Here is a 27,004-nt window from a genome sequence, read left to right as displayed (position 1 = left end):
TAACCTGCACAGTGTTTCAACCGCCAATATGGAGGGCATTCGTTCCACTGGCGGCTACATGCAGCGGCGCCTGAGTCGTCTGTATAATGACACAAAGAAGTCTTCAGACTTTGTTCAGGAACCGGTCAAGGCTCCCGAGGACCCTGAAATCAAGTCACTGTTCAGAAAGCTCCGCATCCAAAAGGACCGCGTATCGACCTGGGGTATCGAGTGGACAGATCCTAACCAGTCAGACGAGATTGATAGCTCACTATCAAAAGCCGGTTTGAGTGAGGTTGTTCACAGCATCCTTTCGACTGTTCGGGAAACGCTGTCAGAATTGGACGCCCTATGGAAGAGCTACACCAACCCGCTAGGCACAGTCTCAGAAAAGTCGGCAGATCGCAAGACCCCCTTTGTAACCTGGGACAAGGCAGTATTCGCCGATGCCATTGGAGATCTCACTCAGTCTGTCGACACACTTTATGACCTTTCTAGAACACGCTCCTCCGCCCAGATGTCGTCGCGTTCCAAGCTTGAAAAGTCCATGGCCTCCACGGAAGAGCTGCGGCCTTTTGAGTCCACTAGAATGCAGACGCCTCAAGAAATCGACCCGACAACATTAACAAACATTCGGTCCATGCAGGCCGAGCCCATGACCGAGTCCAGAGCTAATCTGCCGCCGCGCGATATCGTCTTCATGAGCAAGCAAGCCTGGTCAGACCTGTCGCAACACATTGGTCGGCAACCCTTTGCGCCACTTCTGTTGGAATTTGCAACGTTCGATTCCATGTACGCCATCACGGGTATCATGCCTCCCATGTCGCGCTTCGAGAAGCTGTCAGCCGGCTTGCAGCAGGACTCGCAGAGGGCTCCGGGTACTTGGATCGGTCTGCCGAGACTGCTAGGTTACTTTGAGGATCTGGAGCACGCCCGCCTTGGACTCGTCTATCACTTCCCGCCCAACTTCAACGCCGTCTCTTTCGAAAACTTTACGCAAAACCCTCTCTACAATGTTTGCACGCTCGCCGATCTATTGTCGCGACCAGACTTTGAGCCGACCTTGGAGGCCAAGTATCGTTTGGCTTCCAACCTTGTCAACACCGTATTCGACCTGCACGCCCGGGGTATCACTCACGGCTGCATAATCGACAAGAACGTATCTTTCTGCAACATGTCTACGCCCGACTTGACCACGGGTCCCGGCGAGGTGGATATTCGCCGGCCTCTCATCTCATCCTTTGATCTGTTCCCAGATGCTCCGTCGGATGATGAAACAGTCTCGCCATCGCTGCCACTTTTCCGACACCCCCTGGACCCTCGCACCACTCCGGCATCGCCCATCAACGACAAGATGGACTCTCGTATCCTCGATCTGTACTCTCTCGCCATGGTTTTGTTGTCAATCGGTCTTTGGACCAAGCTCGATAACCTCGTGCCTGATCCTTCTCAGCCAATTCCCGAGTCAGTGTTGAACCAGTTGGGAATTCGTTGCTCTACCCTTTACAAGAGGGCTGTAGAGACTTGCTGGACAGCGGTTGATACGTCGCTCCAAGGAGGTACCTCCGACGAGGAGCTTCTCTCGGCTGTGCAGGTCAGTGTGACGCGTTATCTCGACTCGTGCGCCATCCTAGACAACATCAGTTCTCTCGAAGATCGCCTCAACCTCGACCTTGGGAAGAAGACTTCCGTGTCTCCCATCAGCACACCCACTCGTCAGAGCATCTCAGGACCCTCAAAGGAGACCAAGGCGGTGGTGTCCCGACCTTCCATCGACACTCGCCGTTCCTCAGCTGATACCAAGACTCCCATTTCGGAACCCAGCTCCGCGCGCCGTTCGTATCCCTCTGCTGCAGAGGAGAAGCGACAGCTTGCCAGGCAAGAGGTTCAAAGTAAGTACTGCATCGCAGATTGCATCTTGCGGCCACTAACAACATCACAGCCGGCCCGGTGGAGCTTCCTGCCGAGTCAAAGCCTGCCAAGGCACCGTCTCCCAAGACCCGCCTCTACCCGCAGATCCCCTTGCCTCCCGATGCTGTGGAGAAGTGGAACACACTGGTGATGCCTCAAGTCAACCAAGCACTGCGCCACTTTTACCGCAAACACCGCGAGGAGTCTGTCGAAGTTTCCCTCGAGTCCATCGGCAGTTCACCGACAAGAACACAGCCGACCGTTCTGGTGGTGTGCACGTCTGTCAGCAAAGTCAAGGCTATCCTGACGCGCAAGCTGGGCGAGCTTTTTGAGGGCAAGTCTGGGTTCGGGTTGAAGGTTTGCAAGGGACAGGTTCTGAGGTCACGAAAGCAAGCCGGCGACCCCAAACGAAGCGCAGCACAGGATGACAACGATGATGATGACGGCGCAGTCAAGGCAGCCAACCCTGATTTTCAAGCGCGACCAAGCAATGGCGCGAGTATCGGAGCTTGGGTGGGGGACCGCCACCTGCCGCCCGTTAGCTTGGGCGGCCTCGTTGTAGTCGACGACAAGCCGTATGGGATGACGGTCCACCACATGCTGGACGATCCCGAGGAGATTTACAAGCACACGAAAGCCCAAGATCCGACGATGCGTAGTATGGCGCGAGATGCTGAAGACATTCGTTTCGACTGGTACGCCGAGTCGTCGGCAGAAAGCAGCAGTGGTGAAGACTATGCTTGCGAGTTTTCGGAATCAGAGGAGTCCGAAGCGTATTCGGAGACGGATGTTACTAGCGACGCGTCAGACGAGGAGGACAGCGGTGATGAGTCAGAGGGCGAATATGACCAACCCGGCGATATCCCTGGTGTTGAGCCGGGCTGCGGCGACGGATACATCATCACGCAGCCCGCCATGGACGACGTTGACGAGGAGTTTTATGCTTCGGCGGAGACGGCAAACGAAGATCACTTGGACAGCTTTACCGTTGGTGAGGTTTACGCATCGAGCGGCATCAAAAGGAGGGAGCAGAACGGACTCATCCACGAAATCGACTGGGCCCTTTTCGAATTCGCCGAGGAGAGACTACCTGAGGACAATTCGATACCCAGAATCCAGAGCAAGCAGCTGTCGCCTTCGTACGGGAAATTCCCATCAAAGCAAGGCAAAGTCATGCACCCCATGACCGTTGCGCCCACCACAGCGCTGCCCGGCCTGGAAGTGCAGTGCATGGCGCGCACCAGTGGCCTGCAGACGGGTCTCATCCTGCCCGCTCTGACGAGCGTCAAGATCTTTGGGCGGACGACGCCTAGCCACACGTATCAGGTCAGCAGTGCCGCCACCGAGACACCTGCCGAGTTGAGCGGTGGCGGCAAGAGGCAACCCATGGGTATCCCCGGAGACAGCGGCGCCTGGGTCGTGGAGCACGCCCACGGGCGGGTTTGCGGGCACGTCTTGGCGTGGAGTGGGCGGAAGCGCGTTGCGTATATTTGTCCAATGGACGTCTTGCTTCTGGATATCGCAGAGACTCTCGAGGCACACGAGGTCGGTTTGCCCGGTGGCGAGCCTGTTGTGAGTCTGAAAGGGCGGAACGAGGAGGATGAGGAAGAGGATGGGGGGACGTATAGAGACGACGAGCCTTCCTCGTCGCCTTTTTTGGACCCCAAGGATGACGATGATTTGGATGTCGTTTCTGAAGAGGGGGATGACGGCGAGCTGCCTGTTCTCGTTCGCTCACGCGCCCCTCCCCGAGGACGCGCTACGAAGAAGGAAGAAGGTCAACAACACCAGGACCAAGACCAGAAGCAGGAAGAGCCTGGCCACGAGCAAGAGAAGAAAAAGCAGGATGGCGCTTCGCAGGAGCGGGAAAAGTTTTCGTCTGGCGAGAATCATGATTTATCACGCAGGATGGAGTCTATGGGCATTGGCAGGAGTCGCATGGGCGTCGGCATGTGCAGCTGACTGGCTGAGGGCCTCGGGGTGCGTCCCGCGCCCTGTATTTGGAATACCCCATTTGGATTTTAAGTAGATTATGTAGCATTAATGAAGCATGAAGCGAAGTCATTACAACATTTGTCTCTTTGTGGTACGGCATCGACGTGAACGGCAGCAGAACGCATGATCTTGGTCTAGTAATGGAGACCCTTGATAGAGGGAGAGGCGGACGATGAGGCTGAATAGCATTAACGGTGGAAGAAAAGCTTCCCGCTGTAAGACGAAAAATGCGAGACGAACATATAGGGAGACGACTACATGAAGTCATCCTCCCAGTTCTCGTCGCGGTTCTGGTTGCTCGTGACCTCCATGTTCTCTTCCGTAAAGATATCATCATACGCGTGGTCCTTTTGCCATTTCTTCTCCTTGCGCTCCTGCATGACGCGTGCCTCTTCTCGTTTCTGCACGTTTTTGTTAGCACAATCTTCCCTGGAAGCTGAGTGGAGCTGAGTGCAAGACAGAGTATGAAGAGACTAACCCTCTCCAGAGTAGAAGCCTGATCCCTCTTCCTTAGCTCCTTCAACCGATCCTCCCTCTCCTGCTGCAAATCCGGCTTCTTCTCGACTTTAGTCTTGTTGAGCCTGTTGACGATGGGATTCTCGCGCTGCGCGACGAGGACCTTTTTCACTTTACGCGGGTCCTTGAAGGAGACTTGGCCGACGGCCATGCTGCCGTCCTTTTTCAAGTTGGACCAGGGCGTGTAGATGATTGTGATGTTATCCTTTTTGTTGCCCTCGATGGAGTTTGCTTTTGTGAGCTGGGCGAGGTCGGTGAGGAGGGGTTGGGGGATGGCGTCCCATGTCATGGGCGTTGTTGTGGATGGGTCCTTTGGGTCTGGGAGGCGGAGGTAGATGTGGGCTGAGGAGAGTTTGTCTACGTGGAACTTTTGGGGGTGTTAGTGAGGGAGGTTGAGTGAGGTGAGGTGAGGTGAATGATGAGGGTTGTGAGACGAGAGTTTGCGTACCCTGTGGAAGGTTAGTGAGTGATGAGTTTGAGGATGGGTGAGGCGGACTTACCAGACGTCTTCCTCCCAGCCGTACTTGATTAATTCCTCATCTGCTCTTCGTCATTAGCATCTCACTCTCTCCTTCTTCCATAACCGTGAAGATGTAGGCGATGCAAACCCCCATCCCGCCTTTACACAACCGGGAAGAAACGCACTCTCAAACTTGTCCTTGCCCACGTAGATGAAGGCGGCCGGGTCCACCGCCTTGGAGGTGAAGTAGTAGACCATTGCGCCGATTGACCTCTCCAGTCGGTAGGCTCTCCTTGTTAACCTAGTTATCCTGAGTCGGTATTGTAAGTGAAGTGAGGATTTGGCGGTGATTGACCTTCTCGGCTCGTTTGCGCGACGGGATTATTTGGCGGGGTTGCGATTTGCGACGCTGGAAAGGAGAGAATTTCGAGGTGGGGGTGGGTCTGGGTTGAGGTACTTACTTCTTAGCAGACGGGCCTCTTTTCTGCGCTGTCTCCAGCAGGGTATGGCGCAACGTCTGTTAGTGTGGTAGTAAGTGGAGGAAACAACAACCATGTGAACTCGACTTGGGCAGTCAGAGGGACAAAAGTGAGGTTCGATCAGAGCTCCTGCTTTTTGTCATTTTTGAGTTCTCAATACTAAAAGAAAAGATTATCTACCTTAACTTAAAACAGAATCATGGATCTAATGTTCGGAAATTTCTAACGCCGCCTGTTCCCAACCATAGTCCCAATTTTGTTGCGTCTATTCAAGTCATTTTGCCTACAGCATGAGTGTGGTGCAGCGATCTGCGCTCAGACAAGCGCGCCGTCAGCAAATCCTTTGTCGCGCCACGCCGTGCCACCAAAGCAAGCAAGTTTAAACTCTAGCCAAAGTTTCTTTCCGTGGCACCTTTCAGCCTCGTTCTATCGTTTTCACTGATTTTCCTATCTTTCCATCCATCGTCAACTTTGAACATGCTTCTCCGCAGCACAACAACGATCGCATCCACGTCCCCGACCTCGCTACATATTCTCTATAACCGGGCAGAAGAAGCAAGCCTTGTTGGCTAAGTGGTATAGCGTCTCACTAGTACCTAGTGACATGAGAAGATCGGCGGTTCGATTCCGCCACGAGGCAGTAAGAAATGATCACTACAGGGGTATATATGTTTTTTTGCATTTTGTTTGTAGAACATGAGACTTTGGGATAGATGGACGTGATACTTGTTTGTCAATCTAATTATTTTGTTGTATTAGGAAAGACGGAAGGATACCTAGAGTTACCTGCCAGATCAACTCATGTTAGCCACGCGCGACGGTTGATTTGCCCACATTTGCCAATGCATTCATCTCTTCAGTTTTCTGCACTAATGCTTCTTCACACATGCGATCGTCTCCGGGCAGCGTTACTTCACCATCTCGTTTACCATAGCGCTTCACCGTATGGCTAACATTGCGACCTCGTAGATACTGACGCATACAGTTTGAGCATCCAGAATCGAGGCGGTCGCTTTACCTCTGAGACCGAGGAACTGTTCTGCTAGAGAAGAGTTAATCTAATACCAGGTACCTAGAAAGGCGGTATCTGTATTGATGAGATTGGCGAGTGCAGCTTGATTTTCTGGGTGCCAGGATGTGCCCGTGTCAGTGGACCAGCTATGCGTCGGGGTACCTGCTGTTCGTCCGTGGTCTCAGCCCGGATCCGATTATTTCGGAGTGGACGGTTCAAGGTTGTAACGGCCTGAATTGAGTAACGACGTCTCTAACGGTTATGAATCCGGGCTGCGCTGGGGTTCAATTGCAACATCGTAACATGAATTACCACAGTCTTATGATGGAATCCATCCGACCAGAAGCCATGGTCCAGTGGGTATCTTTTTCTACCTCCATAATGAGAAAAGTGTCCGGCCGTGCCAACGAAGCGCAAAGTGAGCGACGGCGATAATTGGGCTCTATGTCGGTTTAACCTTGAAAGATAGACCCTTTTGCTTCGAATATATCTTAGACGCGCACCGGAAAGTCCTTCATGTCTCGTGAGTGACTTTGGTCTTGTGTGAAGAGGATGGAGTTGATGAAGTGTCTTATTGAGTGCACCGGGCTGCTCTGCTCTGAGTGTGCCACAGCACTCGTCCCTGAGTTGGAACCTTCATCTCAGCAATTCGTGTCTGTGGAAACCAAAAAAGTGCATCTGAAAGAATCATGACCGGGCAATGATCTCACTTGTACCACAAAACGGTCGAATGAAGAGCATCCTTTTACCAATATCATGGATGAGGGCATCCGCATCGCCCAATCATCTCGAAGGTACCTCATGCAGCTGTGGCTCGGTGAGAGAGAAGCTTGGGCCATCGGGGCGCATTGGAGGGGCATCGCGGTACGTATCTCCTGGAAGCCCTGATTGTACCCTTTATTCTGTAGGATTGATATCGTGTGATTGGCTACAAGGCTGGAGCTTCTGCTCCTTTCTCCACCCTCCGGACCACAGCTCCGGCGTCCACGGCAGGAAAGCGGGCAGGTAGCCAGGGGTTCGCGGCTTCTTTGGGACCCGGCAACGTCAACTCTGACATCAACATGGCGAAATATCTACACTTCCTCCTGCTTCTTTACTGCACACCTGGCAAACGGTCCAGTCCTGCCTGGGATACTCTGACTCTGGGGAATGTCCCACCAATGGGGCAAGCAATTGGACGCCTGGATGGTAAGCAATTCGAAGGGGCAGCAGTCGTTCTCAACTGACTGGTAGCACAAGATTGACGTCAGGCAGGCACGAGTAAATGGAACCCTACGAGGAAACAGACCTGGGCGAATAGTAACCTCCAATAGCGAGGCTTGCTTTATAAAGGAGGGGGTTCGTTCTGGTGCTAGCTCGCCCTCTCAAATTCTGATCTCTTTCCCTTCTCTCTCTCAACGGATACACATGCCGTCTTCCTTATTCTCTTGAAAAATGTCCAGCATCGTCCCCGATACCCTCAAGAAAGCTGGAAACGTAATCATGGGCCAAGGAAACAAAAAGAACGCTCAGCTCGCTGAGAACATGGTCGAGGTCAACGCCAAGGCTCCCATGACCACCGATTTTGGCACAAAGATTGAGAACACGGATGACTGGCTGAGGGTCTCCAACAATGACAAGACTGGTCCCATGCTGTTAGAGGATGCCATTGCACGAGAAAAGGTTTGTCTAAATCTCCTACCTCTGACCACAATCCACCATTAACACCCGCGCAGATCCACCGCTTCGACCACGAGAGAATCCCCGAGCGTGTAGTCCACGCCAGAGGAGCAGGTGCCTTTGGAACCTTTAGACTATTCGAAAGCGCCGCAGACGTGTCAAATGCTGGCGTTCTGACCGATACATCCCGCGAGACCCCAGTCTTCCTCCGCTTCTCCACTGTCCTCGGTAGCAGAGGCAGTGCCGACACTGTTCGCGATGTCCGCGGTTTTGCTGTAAAGTTCTACACCGAGGAGGGTAACTGGGATATGGTTGGAAACAACATTCCCGTCTTCTTCATCCAGGATGCGATGAAGTTTCCCGACGTCATCCACGCCGGCAAGCCCGAGCCTCAGCTCGAGTTCCCCCAGGCTCAGTCTGCCCACGACAACTTCTGGGATTTCCAGTACCTTCACACCGAGGCCACACACATGTTTTGCTGGGCCATGTCTGACCGCACCATCCCTCGCTCGTACAGAATGATGCAGGGTTTTGGTGTCAACACCTACACCCTCACCAACGACAAGGGCGAACGGCATTTTGTCAAGTTCCACTTCACCCCCGAGCTTGGCGTCCACTCACTCGTATGGGATGAAGCACTAAAGCTGGCCGGTCAGGATCCCGATTTCCACCGCAAGGATCTCGCCGAGGCCATCGAGAACGGTGCTTTCCCCAAGTGGAAGTTTGGTATCCAGGTTCTCCCCGAGTCAAAAGAGCACGACTTTGACTTTGACATTCTCGACGCCACGAAGGTCTGGCCCGAGGAGCAGATCCCGATCCGCTACATTGGCGAGCTGGAGCTGAACAGGAATCCCGACGAGTATTTCACCCAGACCGAGCAGGTTGCCTTCTGCACCAGCCATGTTGTGCCTGGCATCGGCTTCTCCGATGACCCTCTTCTCCAGGGCCGCAACTTTTCTTATTTCGATACCCAAATCACCCGCCTCGGCATTAACTGGCAGGAATTGCCCATCAACAAGCCGGTATGCCCCGTTATGAACTTCAACCGCGACGGCGCACACCGTCAAACCATCACTAAGGGCAACGTCAACTACTGGCCTAATCGCCATGAGGCTGTTCCTCCGGCAAACCACTCCAAGGTTTCCGGCGCCTACGTTGACTTTGCCCAAAAGGTGGAAGGAATGAAGCAGCGCACCAAGAGTGCCAAGTTCAAGGACCACTTCAGCCAAGCCCAGCTCTTCTTCAACAGTCTGTCGCCAATCGAAAAGACGCATGCCGTCAACGCATTCGCCTTTGAGCTAGACCACTGCGAAGACCCCATTGTGTACGAGCGCATGGCCCAACGTCTTGCTGACATCGACCTCGGTTTGGCTCAGGCTGTTGCCGAGATGGTGGGCGCGACTTCGCCGGAAAAGGCGAGCACACCCAACCACGGCAAGAAGGCCAAGGGCCTTAGCCAGCTGGAGTTTGAGCCCGAGACACCCACCATCAAGTCACGTCGCATTGCGATCATCATCGCCGATGGCTTCGATCCTGTCGCGTTTGGTGCTATCAAGGGTGCTGCCGCAGCAGCTCAGGCCACGCCAATGATCATTGGCACCCGTCGCTCAGAGATTTTCCCTGCCGGCTCATCCAAGACGGCCGGGAACGGTGTTGTTCCTCATCACCACCTTGAAGGCTTCCGATCTACCATGGTCGATGCCATCTTCGTCCCCGGCGGCGCTGATTCCATCAAGACTCTTTCCAAGAATGGCAGGGCTGTTCACTGGATTCGCGAGGCCTTTGGTCACTTGAAGGCTATCGCTGCCACCGGCGAGGCCGTTGACTTTATCCAGGCCGCCATCTCTCTTCCCGAGGTCTCCTTGTCTAGCGACAGCAACGTTGCGGAAAGCTACGGCGTTGTCACGATGAAGTCGGTTCAGCCTGAAAGCCTAAAGGAGACTTTCGAGATTGTCAAGAACAGCAAGGGCTTCCTGGAGCAGTTCTTTTACACGATTGCTCAACACCGCGTGTGGGCGCGTGAGCTCGATGGACTCAGCACCCAGTTGGCGTACTGATCCGATGATTGATGATATGAACGGTAAATGGCGTTAAATATCATGACTGTGTATTATAATGAACAATTGATAATGATTCCTACCTTCAAAGTTCCCACACTTTCGTGATTTGACTGGAGTCTGCGAAAAGTGGCTATGAAGGCTGTGCCACTTTCATCATGTGAAAGCTGAATTATTATTCTAGAAGTCCACGCCATCGCAAGATATACCAGTTAAGCTTCAATGTAACGTCACAGTTGCTCTTGGGTAACGGGCTGTATTAATGTATATTCCTTTCTACTCAATACTTCTACCATAACGCCAGCCAGCTTACGTGTTAGCAGCAGCCGTCGTCGTTACTGGAGCCGCAGTCGTAGCAGCAGTCGTCGCCGCGACCGTTGTCCCACTCGCCGACGAGCTCCCGCTTCCCGACGCGCCACCCTTAACCACGGTCGCCCTCACGACCTGACCGAGCGTATTGAAGACGATATTCACCAAGGAACTAAGCGGCTCGTACGAGTACGTCTTCTGCGTCAGCCCGTTACCGAGATCCTGCTGGGAGCCCGTAAAGGTCATATTCTGCTGGTAGTTTCCGATGATGGAGCTCAGGGCGGTGGCACCCGCGTTGGTGACCTCTTGCACAATATTTCCCAGGTTGTCAATCAAGAAGTTAATCTTGGAGTCGCCGTTGACGATGGAACCCAGAAGGCCGTCCACGGCACCAATGACGTCGTCGACGACGTCGCCGACGGTGTCGAGGAGGTTGATGAGCAAGGGGTTCAGATCCAGCGAGGCGAGCGTGCGGTTGACAATGTCGACGAGGTTGCCGAGGCGGATGACGAGCTCGAGCTCGGCTTCGACGTCGACGATGGTGATGTTTACCTTTTCGATGCCGACTTGTACGCCCGCGTTGATCGTGACGAGCTTGGCGACCTCGGCGGCGAGGTTCACTTCGGCTGAGAGATTGTCGACGTCCAGCTCGATGCGGCCGACGGAGAGCTCGGGCACTTTGAGGTAGACGTCTGCTGGTGGGGTGGTGGTGCTGCTTCCTGCGGCCGTGGTCGTGCCGCTGCCGCTGCCACTGCCGCCGCCGGCGTTGCCTCCGGAGTTTGCGGCGGTGGATGTTGGTGTTGTTGGTGTTCCCGAGGCTTCTGGTGTTCCGGAGGGTTGCTCTGCTACGACAGAGGTGGTTGCCTCTGCAGTGTCTGTCGCGGTAGGGGTTTGTGCTGCGACGAGGGCGACGAAGAGCGCCAGTAGGAGGGAGATGATGGAGGTCCTCATTTTGGGTGATTATAAAGGTGATGGGCTATTGCAAAGGAGTGTGTTGGGTTGAATTGGATTGGGTCAAAGGAGTGGACGAGGAGCACCAGGTGAGCGAGACTGGGAACGCTGGTGAGCTGTGGGAGGGGACGAGGCCGCGATGGGAGGGCTTGCTGGGGGGATATAAGGCGGCATCGTGGGAGGAGGAGATGGAGGTTGTCAATTTACCTCTTCCTGTCCCAGTATTAGACCTCCCCCTCCCTTTCCATCCCTGCTCAACGAGGAGTCTCCATGACTACATGTAGGTACGTAGGTAGAGTGTCATGGGTTGAGGCCCATAATCCATGCCACTTACACACACATGGGATGGAGCATCCGCAATGGTGTAATGGGGCCATTGGTCTCCATATCTAGGGCGGATATGGGCAGCGGTCCCGAAGAGGCGGTGCCCACACCCCTTTTGTCCCATGGAGTTCCATTCCCCGGCAGTCGAACATCTCGATGCTCCTAGGGGAAAAGGAGGGTGGTGATTTGTGAGACAAGGTGACAAGCTGCAAGCCACCGGGCCGAAGGGCTGCATGTGGACGGGCATGTTCAGAAAAACCTTGGAATATTCCATGTCTGTGTGGCTCCCCCGGGTTCAGATGGACCATGGATCGATGGGACATTTGGGAAATTACCCTCTTTTCCCCCATTTGACCTCTCGGCTCATACTCCATCCTATCATGCCTTAAGCCCACGAGCGTTGGCGACGTTGCATCGTGCGCGAAATAAAAGTGATAACACTGCGTCACTTGACGGGGGGAAGACGGCAGACCAGTCGGGGGATTCGCTGGGCGACGGGGGCGCCGCGTGCGGAGGAGGCTTCCGAGGACGAGACCTGGTCCTCATGAATGTGGATAGGAGAAAGAAACTCACCTTGTCAGCTGTCTTCCAGGATCTGAGGTTGAAGGGAGGGGTTATTGAGTTAATATGCGCTCTTGATGCAGTGACAATCCCGAAGCCTGGCTCGTCATCGGATCTTGCACTTGCTGGTTCCCCTCCCCCCCTCATCCACTTCCCTTCTCCTCATTAGATACTAGACAATACTTGTATCGTTTGCTTCCCCGGCATCGTTGGATCTGCAGCCCTTTGCTCTCGTCCGCGGCCCCTTCACTCCCTTCGTCTTTCCATCTCCAAACTGGCCTGCAGCGCCATCACAGTCACTCCTTTACAAACTAAGACAGGAAAGTCTCTTACACTCTCTTTTCACCATGGGCTTCTTCATCACCAGGGCTCTCGCCCTCCTCACCCTGTCAGCCCTGACCCTCGCTCAAGACGAGCCGAAGGGTGACGGCTATGTAGGCTACCAGCTCAACCGCCGCGGCGACAACGAATCCGCCGTCTACGAGACGGCCAATACAAAGACCGGCATCGACACGCTCAACCCGATCCCGGACGTGTACCTCAACGCCTCCGTGTCAGTAGGCGAGATCAGCATCGAGGTACAAAACATCACCGCCAAGGTGAACCTCGACGCGAAAGTCCTGAACCTGCTGCACTTCCAGGCCGGCGTGGACGCCAGCATCGACCGCGTTAAGCTGGGCATCTACAACGTCTCGGCCAAGGTCGAGCTCGAGGCGCGGCTGGAGAACGTGGTCAAGATGGTGGACGACGTGCTCACCAGCATCGACCTGAACCCCGTCATCGCGACGCTGGGCGACACCGTCAGCGATATCGTCAACAAGACGGTTGACGTTGTCACGGATCCCGTCGAGAGCAGCGCCGCTGCGTCCGCAGTAGCGAAGCGCGACCTCACGTTCCGGCTGGAGCACAATATTCTCTACTCGGTCAACGACTTCTCGGGCCGCACGCACACGAACCGCGTGCTGGCGCAGAACGGGAGCCTGTTTGACGTCTACCTCGACAACAGCGGCAACGAGAGCGGGCGCAAGGTGGTTGGGTTCTACAGCCGCGACATGACGTTTAGCGGGCACAACAAGACCATTTCGATTGACGGGCAGGTCAAGGAGTTTGAGCTGCAGTACGTGTATGCGCCGTACCCCGGTCTCGAGGCGTTTAGCAACATCTACCTGGATACCACGGGCAAGGTCGTGAGGACCAAGATTGTGGCTGAGGCGGAGGGAGGGGGCACCGCGACGATTAGCAACGATGATGAGAGTAGTCTTTAGAGCGCGGCTAAATGTAGCGACGCGGTGTTTTTGTGCAAGGGCCTTGGGCATAATGAACATGAGAATTAGGGACATGCCAGTTACCAATTGCTGTTAATCGAGATTTCGATCCTTCCAATGACTGCCTATGACATGATGGTGAACCAATGCGGTTGTGGACGTTGATTTGCCGTCTGAGATGGTGAGGCGTGCCAGTCTAGAAGCAGTCAGACCTCCGACGCCTGGATCGTTCGATTGGGACCGCTCCGGGGAGCCGCTTCTGGGACGGGGCTCGTGTGACAGGGTGGGATATAAGAGGCGTGATATCGGCTGGGGTGACATTTTGGTAGTTGAAGAGCACAAGAGGTAAGTATTCTCTCCGACTCTCGAGTATGTCGTCTGGAATGGAACGTGGCCAAAGCTGCGAGCACCACAAATCAGATTGTAAATCAGGCGTTAGTAGTAGTAGTAGTAGTAGTAGTACAAGAGGTGTAGCCGCGGGCAAGAAAGGGGAACGACGTTGTGACGTCGCGACGTTTGGATGATATGAGCAATGTGTTATTAAATCCAGTAATAGCAAAAACAGCCGCCATCCATTATGCCCGAGCAACCATCGAGGAACAAATCCTCCGCAGACTATAACGCTCAGAGTTTTCGGGCTGGGCCTTGTTGGAAAGGGCCGGACGGGAGATCTCGGCCCCCATTTGCCATTCTTTTTTTGATGAACCTGGCGAAGAGACGCACGGCGCGCAATGAGACCATGTACCCCCCTCTTTTGTAAAGTTGCTTATGAAAGTTGTGAAGTTGAATGCGACTCTGGCAGCCACTTTGGTTGCGACTCTTCTCCGCCGTGTTTGCCGCCCGGGCAAAATGTGGAAAGTGTCACTGTCAGAAACGGACTGCAGAGGCCGGTACCGCAGCGTCGCACCCGTTGATGGCCTTAACGATTCAATGTGCCGTCGACTGTAACCGCAACGCATTGGGGGGGAGCAATATCAAAGCCTCTTTGGATCGACTCATCAAACTCACTAGTGCTAGTGGTGTGGCTAGTGCTTGGTTACCAACGGCTTTTATGGGAATCTCGCTAACAAAGTCGCTTCAAGCTGCCGCTTAACTTTGAACTGTTCTAACTTCCAACGGTTGACGCTAGCTTCAAAGTGTGTCATTGCTCATCTTTTCTTCTCCTGGATGATGGTGTGTGTGGCTGGGCCAACAGTGGCCCTCGTGCCCCTGAGCAGCATGTCGATTTACGATTAGCTGTACATCAGAGAGCCCACACGCTCCAGTTTACCTAAAATCCCTTTAGCATTCGAGCCACTGCAGGAACCAACTGGCAACGTGCCAACTTCGCCAACAAACTCTTCCTTGCCAAGTGTGTTTGCTCGACGGGGACAGCAGCGGACTGGATGAAGTTGAATGGTCCGGCTCTCTTGACTTGATCCGTCAGATCCCCGATGAACGAAGTAACTGCGGATATGGCACCTTACTCATAGACAAACCGGCCGGCCCACTGATCGAGCAGATTATAGCTCAGTATCCGCAGACTCCAGAGTGACCCATCCGCCGTCCCCATAGCGGCCTTTCCACGAACTCGATCGCGTGGTTCGTGGTCCCCGTCTGCCCACGGCAATTGGGCCAAACCCAGATTTACAACGGGAGTCTAGGCCCTCTCTAGCCTATAAGCTCTGGCGAAACGGCCTTTTCTCGACCTTGTCACGCTTGCCCATTATTGGCAGATGCAGAAATCAAGGCACAGGAGATTTGGCATGTTTCATCCCTACCATTTTGAGGGGGGATGATGGATCTGGATGAATGCCGTTTTCGTCTGCGTGCGTCTGACCCGGCCGTCGGCAATGCGGCATCCAAGGCGCATCTCATCCTCTCGTCAAGTTGGGTGTGAGTGATGCGTCCTCTGTTATGCGATGCGACCCCGCGACGTGACGAGATGACAAGAGGGAGAAGAAACTTTGGTACCGGGCAGTTATTATGCTTGATTATCATTAGCTAGAGCTAGCTGCCCCTATTCACTTTGCCTTGAGATGATCTGATGTTGGCGAGAGACGCGATCCTCTGTCACCGTGCCACCCCATGTCAACCAACACAACCCAATACATCCATCCTTGGTTGGACTGCAATATTGCAACCTCCAATGTTTGTTCGCTGCACTGTCCGTTCCCATCATCTCATTTCGGGAAAAGGTTAAAGGGGGCAACCACACGGATGAAGCCCGGCGATTGAGTACCCGCTTGGCAACTCTCTTCTTCCCCCAACCTGTCGTCATTCAGATGACATGCTTGCGAATCGCAGTGCCGGGGTAGCCCACGTTACTGTGAAATGTAACCTTTCATGGCCGATAACGCAGACTTGAGATGGAGTGCACCATCCGTGCTGGTGATGGCGATGACTTTTCTGCCCAACGCCCGCGAGTCGTGTGTGCGTTTGATGGAGGGGTAGACCGCCGGTGGGTTCAAGTTTTGATCTGTCTTTGATGTGATATTTCCCTCACTTTTGAGTTTACGATACCACTATTTGATGCTCCGTGGAGTGGTATTACATGCAAGTTGCAACGCTCAGCTACAGCTACGAGATGCTCCAGAATCACACTGAAGTTCATGCCTCACTGATTACAGATATGGGGTCAAACTCCAAGGCACTGTGTTCATTTCAAGTCCCTTGTATACTTAGCATCTGAATCACAGAAACTTGCTGCAATGTCGATGTCTGTGTTCAACTTGTTGTGATGGCGACTGGAGGCGCTCGCCGCGTTTCTTGGGTGACCTCGGGCATGTCCCCATGCACACTTACAGTAAATGGTTGATTGGAACCTTGCAGCAGTCTCCATTCAGTCGACGCCATGTGGACTTTACAGGAGACAGGGACCACGTCGTGACTGGTCTGGATGCCTGACAGACGATGGGCACTGGGTCAACTGTATCCCAATCTTGATTCTTGAGACCTACAACGCATGTCCATTGAAGCCAACGTTGATGGAGGGAACTTATACATTGCTTCGGTAGATGGGTCACTATCCAAGCGCTTGACTCTTCTCCCTGAGTTTATATTGAGACTTGTCATTATTTGTACGAAGCAAGAAGCGTTTCTTTAGTGCAGAAATCCGACGAGGTATCTCAGTGTACTATGAGTGTACCAGAAGCCTTGTAAGGTTTATGAACAAGTCTCCAATCTGCCAAGTTCTGCTCAACATATACACTTATAGTAAAGGTGAAGACAGATCCCCTGAAGCATTTACTGCCACCTGCTCGAAACACATCTCCAAACCACACTTGAGCAGCAGCGGATCCCTGCTTGCTCTCGACTCTCAGCATCCTTGGCGAGACGAGTGTCCGCATACCCAACTCTCTGAAGGCTTCGCAGCATTGTTCCCTTCGTGGCTGACTGCGTCTGCATTGAGTTCGGCGGGTACAGAAGAAGTAGCCTGCTCTGGAATGGGAATCAAAGGCAAGTCCATACTCTGCATGCCGGGCGGTTGTATAGCGAGTTGGCCAGCAGTTGGACTGATCGAGCTCGACTCTGAACCGCTTCTGGACCAGGTTATGACTTGCTGGTTGTCGTCTCTGGGAGGGTGAGTGAAACGCCACCACCACAGAGCTACACAGGAACCGATAAATGTCGCAATAGCAGCTGATAGAAACCCGAGTATTACCAGGCCCTTCGAAGGGCTTTTCTTATACTCGAACACAAGTAGTACGATGGGGCCGACGATGGCGGCCAGTGAGACGAGGGCTAATATCAATTGTGTAATCTGGCGCAAATTGACCGAGTTTGCAATATAGTAACGAAACTTGCTCTTGTACTTCCCGAAAATGTGTCGGAGACGTGTACTCATTTTGCAGGAGGATTGAGCCCGAGTTACAGACTTGGTATAGATAATCTACGCGCGAGCTCGGTTTGAATTGGTAGACTGTGACTTCCTGAATGAGTCTATGCTGGACTAGATATAGACTCGTGGTGTTCCTGAATAAGTTCTTGCAAGTTTCATGCGCGCAGAACCCTCTCTTCGTCACCATTTCGTTGCTTTGTTAGTTGCCCTTGAGTGGGTGGCGCAAAAGCCCCGCCGACGTGAGTCTTGAGGCAGATCCAAGTAAATTCTTGGATCATCCATGAGTTTCGTGAGAATGCAAACAAGAGACATTAAAGTTTCAGTCCAAGATGTCAGGAATAAGTACGTCTTCCCTCTGTGGTAACCGTCCCAATGGCTTTGTTCTGCACCTCAGGGCATTGTGCATATATCCTTCAACTTGCGCCTTCAGGTTAAACAGATAAATTTCCTCATGGAGTCTCTCTCCTTCGCTAGGATGGACTGAGTGCTCGGCAACCCCGTCAAGGCAAAAATAAACCCGCAGAGGAATATGACTGACACCTCTGCATTATACAAAAAATGCAAAAGAATAACCCGAGGAGTGGCATTGCCAATCGCGGTGAGGATTTGAGCCTCACGCGGGGGTCGAACCCGCAACCTTGAGATTAAGAGTCTCACGCTCTACCGATTGAGCTAGCAAGGCGGGTCTTGTTTGATGATTCTTTCGCCAATTTTGCGACCTATTATGGTCTCAGTTCCGCCTGGGCTCCACGTTGAAGTTCGACGATATCTTTGAAGAAGCGAAAAGCGAAAGCGCTGGTAGTCTGATGCGGAGTCGTGAAAGGTAAAAGTGCTTAAAATGATTTGAGTGCAGCTAGATGAACCTTATCCATAGGACGCACGATTTACCCCAACTGTAGAAATGCACTTTTTTGGTGTAGGCTGGCACAGGCCAATTCAGAATGCCGTAAGTTACAGGTGAGCTCTAACACGTGATGCAACATGGACATTATTGACATTTTTGATACATAAGGTATGGAATCATCTACTCAAAACGTTCAGTTCGATGCGTGAAAGATGTACAATTGAGGTTCAGAAAATAACAACTTTACTCCAGTCGAAAAGAATTAGCTAAGTATTAGGAATGCAGGATGTATCGCACGATACAGCCATGATGAAGACACCTGGATGCCTCCCTTCAACTGATATGCTACGCCTCAAACGCCCCGCTTAGAATGGAAACATCTCATTTTACATCCGTTATTCGTTATTGACCCTCAAAACAGTCGTCCCCTCTTCACTTCGTCACCGTCGGAGTCCCGTCTCCCAGCTCTGCCCTCGGCACCTCTCGCTCCGTGCTATCTAGCTCACTGACTGGGTGCAAATCGCTCCTAAGAGCAGAGTATGATGGAAGATGCCGCGGGCCCGTTGGGTGGCTGCTGAGGGAGCTCACGTTGCTGTCCGAGTAGGTCGACATATGGCGCGGGTCCATACTTATGGGCGAGCTGGGATGCTTCATGGAGTAGTATGGTGAGTGCGGTGGAGGTGATGAAGAGGCGTAGGACTCGGGGACAGCTGTTGTCGCATACGATGCTATGTAACATGTTAGCCTTGATCTGGCTCTGAATTGGTGATTTTGGTCAAGACTTACCATGTGCTGGATCGTAGGGGCTAGGGCTATGTGGTACATATCCCATCTCAGGGTGTTGGCTCGGATGAGGGCTCTGGGCAGCGGACGGCTCCCACGCCGGCGGCTCACGTCTTTCGTTGCGCTTTCTGGCGTGCCATCCGCATCTCCAGATAATGGCAACAATAATACCAACAGCTACCGCAGCGCCAATTGCGATGCCGACAATGGCTCCCGTTCCCAGACCTCCACTACCACCTCCGGAGGAAGACCCACTCGGAGCCGGCGTTGCTGTAGACGATGCGGATGCTGACGGCGTGGGTGTCACGGACTCATCCGGTAGGAACACGGCCCTGGAGCTGGCATTCGAACTCAGCGTCGCCGATATAAGATTCGACTGCGGGCATAACCCATCGGGTTCCTGGCACGGGTTCGTCGCGCAGCATCCGATGAAGGAGATATCGTTTGTGCATGTCCAGAAGATCTCGCTCGGCGGTCTGGCGTCGTCGCAGCCCTGGGCTGGTATGTTGGCGTAGCGGTCTGGGTTAAAGGACGATATCCTCCTGTCCTTTGTTGGACACTTTCCGCTGCCGTCGGCGCAGGGATTTGTCGCGCAGCAACCTAGGAATTCGACTTTACTCCCTTCGCAGATATAAAAGTCGCCGCCTTTGGGACAGCTTAGGCCCAAGCTGGCTACCGCCATTGTAGATGGTTGGTGGGTATGATGATGTAGATATGTTCAGAAGTCCGATTCGCTCTTGAGGTTCACAGTTCGATGTCTAGCTTGTACCGTCTGTGAAAACTATAGCAGAGGGGCTCGAGAAGTTCTGACAGGAACACATAGTAATGCTACTTAAGACACAGGTTTGCGATGTATATAAGCTCATAAGCCTAAAACTTGAGGGAAGGCCCGCTGCCCAAAGGTGTGACCAACGGCTCCAAGCCTGCATCATGCTGATCGCCGACTCGACCGGGCAACATCATTCGACATGTCGGACTAAGACGGGGCTTCTCTGGTGACATACCTGCAAGCAGCCTTGGAAACCTCGTCTTCCTTCTGCAGGCAGACAAATATTTGTCTTATTGTTGCAAGGGGAGCATGGGAGGGCGGTGGGAGGATGCAGCCAAATTTCGCACTTGCGGGTCTCCACAGCCTCTTTTGGGGGCACAAAGCTAGGAAGCCTGGCTTCGCTTGGCATCTCGAGCTGAGCGAGAGCCTTCTCTATCACCTGGAGGTTGATGAATGCAGTGTTTTCAAGCAGGCTATGCTAGTCTGCTACGTATTGAGGTTGATCTGCATATGCTGCGTGATTCTTTGGAATCTTTTGCAGACAACCTTCCTCAGGTGTGTACGACCTCGGAGGCAATAAAATCGAGACACAGAGGGACTCGGGGGCCACGATAACCTTTGTTGGAGCATGCATGCCACTTCTGCGCCGCATGATCTTATGAGACAGGTTAGGGAAGCACAAGAGAGCACTTGTGCAAACAATGATCAAACGGAGAGACCGTTGGTGCCATGGTGGCAACATGAAACTCTTGATGAGTGCATATGCGGCGAGGTAGTCCTGTTGGTTGTGAATTAGATGCCGCGTTGGTTGGTGCATGTCTTGTTGGAACTTGGTAGTGTTGGCGTTGGTGGTGGTGGTTGGGAGGCTGAGGCTTTGCACTATTTCCTGAAGGATCACCAGCGGAGTTCTTGGTCGCTCAGCTGAGAATGAGAATGAGATAAGCCCATGTCGACTTCCCTTAGTAATTCCCCAAAGCTAAAAATACGAAAGTGAGAGATGGAGGTTTGTCATGGTGGCAACCCCGATCGGGTGGGCTATTGCTGACAGGATGACAGGATTCCACCAAAACCCCAAGTCCCGAGGATGCGGATTCGGATTCACAACTGTCTGTAGTACTGCATCGGCTCACCGTTGACAGCCTGCAATAGATGAAGAAGCCCCATCGAAAAGTTTGAACCGAGGTGATGCGACTGACGTTATGAGGTAAAGAAGCGAGAGTTAGAGTCAAGAAACGAGACGAACCCGTAACTATTCCAGCACCGGGGTTTTGGGGCAAAGTCGCATCGCAACCCAGCCGTCCGGGTCGATAATGAGATGGGTGCGGACACGTAAAACACATACTTTGTCCGACTAGCCCGTCACCAACTCGTGTTCGCGCTTCTCCGTAGAGTCTAATTTCTCACCATTGGGAAGGCTGTACTTCCCCATCAGTGAGATGGCGATATCCGAAAAGAAGGAGGGTCGGGGAGGAAGCAGGATGGAGGATGGACGTAGAAGGAGTCTTGCTGACCGCCCCGATCCGGAGCCTCGGTGCTGTGCTGGCTGTGCTGGCTACACCATGAACGTGATCGTGACTGCACGGCTCGCTAGGCGGTGTCTTCGAGGCTGCCGGCGCCGAACGGAGTCAGATTCCCAAAACTTTCTCGCTTTTCGAGTTGGCTTTTGCCACAGGTTATACTTCGATGGGGAAGATGATCGCAGAACGTTATTTGTAGAGGGGCGGATAACGGATGCTTTTCAATCTTTCCGTAACCCATCGATATCCATCGTACTGTAAAACAGATGATTCGCTTGCCAACAGTGTATTAGGAATAGCCCTGGTTGGCCCATGACCGCCCAGAAGACCGGAATCACCCAGGATTAGTGTGGAGTGGTAATCAGCCCCGCGAAACGATATTACCGAACACAACACGGAAACTGTTGCCGTTACTTTGTAATCAGCCCGAAGACCGTAGAGATATTAGGAGCCATGCGAAAAGCACCGGGGGCCACGTCCGATAAAATTACTAGAAAAGGCAATTTCTCGGATGAGGGGAAGGGAGGGCGGCCTGGCGAGGATCTCCCGGCGGGTGCCGTATTCTCGAAGACCCAGCGCGGAGGCAACGCAACCATTAGTTCGAGACTTCCGGGCCGGGCCATGATTGAGGAAGGGGGCCTTACGCCTTCACAGTCACATTGTACCATAGAGTTCACTTGCTGACCCTGGGTGGCTTAAGTTCGTCGGGCATCCGAGACCGCAACACCAGACACTTGACCGACTCCGAGGCCCGAATCTGGCGTGGCTGGGGAGGGCCCTGCTCCGGATCCGGGCCTGAGCAATTTGAGCCGGTAGAGCCCTTCCAGCCGTGACTCTCGCAGATTGTCTCACAGTCACGGCGGTTGCCGACTCAGTCAAGCCCACCCATTGGAACCGTCACCGTGGTGAGAACCGGTACCGATTGCCGCGTCTCGAGTGATGAGGCCCCCGAGCTTGTGGGTACCAGCTCTCTGGAACCTTTACACCCGCGAACGTAATCCTCGGGTTCGCCAAGTGAGAGGTTCTATTTTGAAGAGGCTTAACATCAGACGATGGCAACATCATGACATGTACAAGATGGTAAGGAATGGAACCTCGTGAATTCTGCAAAATCGTGAAAACGCCGAGCCAGTATCGCCGTCAATCGTGATACGGCGGCGAGCGGATTTGCACAAGAGCCCGGCTCAAGAAAGACTTCAAAAATTGTCGCAACACACCGTCAACGTAGGCGATCCCAAGTACGGAGGCGTAGCATTGATCCTCTCGGACGGTCTTCGAGACTCGTGGCGGCGCCTCATCCTATGGTTGATCGGCAACTCTCTCAATTAAGGTGGCAGTATTTTCTTCTGGTGACGACCGTGGTGATCCGTGGCCGGGATGTGGAGAGGGCGGCCCCCCATGCCCGGGGGAAGAACCCGAAATCCTATTGTCTCGAACATCATCGCATCCGAAAGCCCTGCGGGGCACATGGAAATCAGTGCGCATCGGCGAGCTGGATGTCGTCCGAATAGCGAGAAAAGAGCGAGTACACGTAAGTAGCGGGCAAGGCCTGTAGGATGATCCTCACGGCCAGCCAGCCACGGGCCACCAGAGGAATTCGCGCCGAAGACAATGGCGAGGGCCAGCGACTTTGACCAGGCTCCTAGGGAAACCAATGATGCGTCTGCGGGTATGTACCCATGCGTACATGTGTGCGAGCAAAGGGATCCGTGGCGGTGGGACATGCCGCCTTGGCTCGCGGCCGTGGCTCGGTCCGGGCGGTCTCAAAGACTTCAATGTTCTTTCTAATGTTCCTGGGCAACTAGAACTGAGGTAGCAATAAGGGGGAAAGAAACGGCCGTGATAGCGCTTCGGTCGTGTGGGTTGAACCGTGGTGTGGTTAAACCCAGGCGCGCCAAGGGACCGGTCAACCAAGCGCTAGTTCAGGGACGCACAATGAAGGGCAAAGATCAGCCCAAAAAAAGAATAGGGATGGACACATTCTGCTTCCTTGTGGCGTTACGTTAACTCTGTTCGGCTCTCGCTTCTTGGTGCGGGAAGCGATGTGCAGCGTTGGGAAACTAACTAGCAGCAGCACCCGCACTCCCAAGACCTATGAACCGTCTCGTTTCACGGACGTCCGGAGGCGCACGTCCATGTCCGGCGGTCTCTCCACGGGCGTCCGGGCGCGCGACGAACCGCCTCAGGTGAGCCGGTTGTCTAGGAGGGGAAAGCGAGTAAATAGAAACAACGGAGTTGTAAAGGAGAGGTTTGTTGAGATTGAAATGTCATATTTAAGAACCTGGAATGCCAGCCTCGATACATCTACTTTCCGAAACAATTCAGCAGAACTCAATCACTCACTTAACCAATCGATCAACTCCTCGGTATCTCGACGATCCAACCCTCTTGACCAGCACACCATCACCACCACCCTCCAGTCAACACCACATTAACAACATTCAAAATGCCTGGCGTTACTTCTCAGTCTACCGGTTCCAAGTACGATGCCATTCCCGGCCCCCTGGGTTTGGCCTCTGCTTCCCTCGAGGGCAAGGTTGCTCTCGTGACCGGTGCCGGTATGTGCCACTCAATGCTCCTTTCCTTCCCTCTTTGCCTCTTCCTAGGCAGCTTCCTTCGTCGGGAGAGCTGCAACCGATAATCAGCAAGCTTCCTGGGGTGCATCATTAGGGTGGTCTGTTCGTCTGATCTCAAAACTCAACTAACACAAACACCATCTAGGCCGTGGTATTGGTCGTGAGATGGCCCTTGAGCTCGGACGTCGTGGTGCCAAGGTCATCGTCAACTACGCCAACAGCGCCGAGACCGCCGAGGAGGTCGTCCAGGCCATCAAGAAGTCCGGCTCCGACGCCGCTTCCATCAAGGCCAACGTCTCCGACGTTGACCAGATTGTCTCCATGTTCGCCGAGGCCAAGAAGATCTTCGGCAAGCTCCACATTGTCTGCTCCAACTCTGGTGTCGTCTCCTTCGGCCACGTCAAGGATGTCACCCCCGAGGAGTTCGACCGCGTCTTCTCCATCAACACCCGTGGTCAGTTCTTCGTTGCCCGCGAGGCCTACAAGAACCTCGAGGTCGGCGGCCGTGTCATCCTCATGGGATCCATCACTGGCCAGGCCAAGGGTGTCCCCAAGCACGCCGTCTACTCTGGCTCCAAGGGAACCATTGAGACCTTTGTCCGCTGCATGGCTATCGACTTCGGTGACAAGAAGATCACCGTCAACGCTGTTGCCCCCGGTGGCATCAAGACCGATATGTACCGGTAAGTGCACACGTCCAACTTAGTTGCCTCACAGACCAAGAAGCTAACATGCCATTTAGTGATGTCTGCCGCGAGTACATCCCCGGTGGCACTGAGCTCGATGACGAAGGTGTCGATGAGTACGCCGCTGGCTGGTCCCCCATGCACCGCGTCGGCCTCCCGATCGATATCGCCCGTGTCGTCTGCTTCCTGGCTTCCCAGGACGGCGAGTGGATCAACGGAAAGGTCCTCGGCATCGACGGTGCCGCCTGCATGTAAACTACCTATACCATACCTAATGTAGTAATCGGAGTAATGGGCATCGGACGGGGATACTAGATTGGATCACTGTACATTTTAGATTTATGACATGGGATATAATGAATAAAGACATATGCCCCATTACAAACAGACCCCGTTTCGTGACCTTCTCTCATGTGCACGATTTTTTGGCTTCCTTTGGCTAAGGTAGTAAAGACTTGTTGTTCTGGTTGGCCATTGACGCATGTGAGTTTTGACATTTGCTTCTTCCGTGAGATTCAATATGCTCTTTATTCGTTGTCCATAGAAAACTTGGGTTGGCACGAATTTCAAACCCGAAGTCTTCATTGCGGCGGCCGCTGTCGATGGCGCAAGTACAACTCTCGCAATACCCCCACTGTGACCGCAAATTGCAAATTTCCGCGCCCTATATTGTTCTGAACCTTCTGTGATTCGTACAAAGATTTTCCCATTCTCTATGCTCGTATTTCTATTTGAAAATGACAATGGGCAAGCTTTGTACGAAAGCTTACTTCTCGTGACATGTTCGAACTGTCGCTGCTTGCTAGAGCCCGGGTTTGCGTTGCCGAAACCAAGACGAACTACTCCGTTATCTCGTTCTCCAGTTTTAGGTCTCAGAAAATCGAGAACTTGTTCTTTGACGGTAAGTTATGGTCTCCAGACCGACCGCTATACATTAAATCTCGAAGTAGAGTAGGTACTAAGTAGGATTTTCACTAGGTGAGAGTCGATCAACTTTCGCAGTTCCTTTATGCCTAAAGTCCCCGTGTTGAGTTTGCGTGGTTGAAAAAGAGGTGAGGCGTTTAGGCAATACCCGAAACCCTATGGCTACCTCGGGAGAATCAGCAGTTGCGGTGAATGATCGACAAGCCCGTACAGTTGACTGCTTACTTAGAGTTCCGTGGTTGTGGTTCTACTGTCTCCATTCCGTGATTTGTGAGTCTCAGGGTACTATAACCTAAATGAAAACTGCTAGCCGTAACCTTGAAGCCGGCAAAAAATGTCCGTGTTGCCGGCAGTCTGACCAACAGTTCACCGATAGATTTTGATACAATGATTCATGTGGTGGTCTAAGAAGAATGCGATCGTCGTGAGCTTGACTCGTACAGGGCAAAAACAGCCTGTCCTTGGGAAACTGAGGCGCTGCACAAGTCATGCGTCTACGAGGCGAGAGCGAGGAGGATATTACCGATAGTCATGAAATGGGGAAACCATTCGGTTTGAAACCCGACTCTCCCAGTCTTTAAATACAACCAAAGACAGCTTGATTTTGAAGTCACCAAACTACTACACTCAACCTATACGCTCTTTACAACAACCAGTCAGTCCTTACCAGCCTGTAAACCCAACTCCAAAATGCACGCCGCCTCTATCCTCGTTGTCGCCCTCTCGGCCGTCGCCATGGCTGCCGACAAGCCCAAGCGCGACTGCAGACGCGACAGATCCCACCCCGGCCGCGGTTGGTACTGGATCGTCGAGGGCGATACCCTCAACGAGATCGCTGCCGACTTCGGTTCCACCGCCAACATCATCGCCGCCATGAACGGCATCCCGAACCCCGACTCTATCCCGGCCTGGCACACCATTGTCGTCCCCTGCCCTCCTTAGATCATTCGATCTAGAACAACGGATACCCATTGATATGATACCGGTTCACCGCAAACGAATTTCACTACCGTCAGCAACTGGGAAAATCTGGGCATCTACGAAGTCAAGGTTTAGGGAAGCGCCTAGATAATGCATAATACAAGTTGAAAGCACATTGGACCCGCACGAGTGATTCAGTGATTCGTCTTGCTTGTGGACTTTTTCAGAAATGGTTCGAAGCTTCAACCCTTCCGAAAAGGCCTGGGTACTTAGTTTTGTCAGCTGCAGCACACAAGAGGTAGTATCCTGGTTTTATGCGGCAACTTTTGACACGGACATCGAAAGATAAGAAAAAAAGAACTATCATATGCTGCCTTTCCGGCGATCTATAGGCTCCATCTCGAACTCACCCACACTCTTTGACATGTCCGTCTCGATTGATCATTTGTAATGTCCGGTCTGAGGTCGAGGTGCGTATTCAACGCTCACCTCGGTAGTCCATGTGATACCGCCTCTTCCACCAGCATTGCTTCCATGCTGCCCCGAAACCAGTATGCTGCTGTCACTAGAAGCATCCTGATCCCTTGGCTCTGCTCTTGTCGCCGTCACAGTACTCTGATTGTAAAACCTTCCGCTGGGATCCCCCGTCTTGATGTATGTCCCAGCTCCCGGGGAGGACTCTGTTC

General features: G+C 53.2%; 8 protein-coding genes and 2 non-coding genes across 10 annotated transcripts; 6 read left to right on the top strand and 4 right to left on the bottom strand.

The window, feature by feature from the left end:
- Positions 1–28: 28 nt before the first annotated feature.
- N0V96_011821 (uncharacterized protein) lies at positions 29–3,852 on the top strand (the record flags this gene model as incomplete). Its single annotated transcript, XM_053192628.2, has 2 exons — positions 29–1,871; positions 1,922–3,852. 2 exons carry the CDS (start codon positions 29–31, stop codon positions 3,850–3,852), a joined length of 3,774 nt encoding a protein of 1,257 aa, XP_053049985.2.
- Positions 3,853–4,139: 287 nt separating this feature from the next.
- On the bottom strand, positions 4,140–5,119 carry N0V96_011820 (uncharacterized protein; the record flags this gene model as incomplete). Its single annotated transcript, XM_065759410.1, has 3 exons — positions 4,140–4,286; positions 4,364–4,758; positions 5,047–5,119. 3 exons carry the CDS (start codon positions 5,117–5,119, stop codon positions 4,140–4,142), a joined length of 615 nt encoding a protein of 204 aa, XP_065611974.1.
- Positions 5,120–5,899: 780 nt separating this feature from the next.
- Positions 5,900–5,980, top strand: N0V96_011819. The gene has a single exon. It is a non-coding gene; the product is annotated as a tRNA-Thr (tRNA).
- A 1,806-nt stretch (positions 5,981–7,786) lies between these two features.
- cat1 (catalase 1) lies at positions 7,787–10,068 on the top strand (the record flags this gene model as incomplete). Its single annotated transcript, XM_053192630.2, has 2 exons — positions 7,787–8,014; positions 8,068–10,068. 2 exons carry the CDS (start codon positions 7,787–7,789, stop codon positions 10,066–10,068), a joined length of 2,229 nt encoding a protein of 742 aa, XP_053049987.2.
- A 309-nt stretch (positions 10,069–10,377) lies between these two features.
- Positions 10,378–11,328, bottom strand: N0V96_011817 (uncharacterized protein; the record flags this gene model as incomplete). The annotated part of the gene is made up of 1 exon (XM_053192631.1): positions 10,378–11,328. The coding sequence occupies one exon, from the start codon at positions 11,326–11,328 to the stop codon at positions 10,378–10,380; it is 951 nt and encodes a 316-aa protein (XP_053049988.1).
- Positions 11,329–12,560: 1,232 nt separating this feature from the next.
- N0V96_011816 (uncharacterized protein) lies at positions 12,561–13,478 on the top strand (the record flags this gene model as incomplete). Its single annotated transcript, XM_053192632.2, has 1 exon — positions 12,561–13,478. The coding sequence occupies one exon, from the start codon at positions 12,561–12,563 to the stop codon at positions 13,476–13,478; it is 918 nt and encodes a 305-aa protein (XP_053049989.2).
- Positions 13,479–17,907: 4,429 nt separating this feature from the next.
- On the bottom strand, positions 17,908–17,980 carry N0V96_011815. Its single transcript has one exon. It is a non-coding gene; the product is annotated as a tRNA-Lys (tRNA).
- A 594-nt stretch (positions 17,981–18,574) lies between these two features.
- N0V96_011814 (uncharacterized protein) lies at positions 18,575–19,607 on the bottom strand (the record flags this gene model as incomplete). Its single annotated transcript, XM_053192633.1, has 2 exons — positions 18,575–18,870; positions 18,929–19,607. The coding sequence occupies 2 exons, from the start codon at positions 19,605–19,607 to the stop codon at positions 18,575–18,577; spliced, it is 975 nt and encodes a 324-aa protein (XP_053049990.1).
- Positions 19,608–23,657: 4,050 nt separating this feature from the next.
- On the top strand, positions 23,658–24,728 carry THR1_2 (Trihydroxynaphthalene reductase; the record flags this gene model as incomplete). Its single annotated transcript, XM_053192634.1, has 3 exons — positions 23,658–23,769; positions 23,933–24,470; positions 24,530–24,728. 3 exons carry the CDS (start codon positions 23,658–23,660, stop codon positions 24,726–24,728), a joined length of 849 nt encoding a protein of 282 aa, XP_053049991.1.
- A 1,157-nt stretch (positions 24,729–25,885) lies between these two features.
- Positions 25,886–26,339, top strand: N0V96_011812 (uncharacterized protein; the record flags this gene model as incomplete). Its single annotated transcript, XM_053192635.2, has 2 exons — positions 25,886–25,889; positions 26,068–26,339. 2 exons carry the CDS (start codon positions 25,886–25,888, stop codon positions 26,337–26,339), a joined length of 276 nt encoding a protein of 91 aa, XP_053049992.2.
- Positions 26,340–27,004: the final 665 nt, after the last annotated feature.

Source organism: Colletotrichum fioriniae (genome assembly GCF_027942845.1).
Source record: "Colletotrichum fioriniae strain IMI 355084 chromosome Unknown scaffold_19, whole genome shotgun sequence".
In the NCBI taxonomy this organism is placed as follows: domain Eukaryota; kingdom Fungi; phylum Ascomycota; class Sordariomycetes; order Glomerellales; family Glomerellaceae; genus Colletotrichum; species Colletotrichum fioriniae.
The sequence above is the reverse complement of the archived record's forward strand: the minus strand, read 5'-3'. Positions and strand labels throughout refer to the sequence as shown.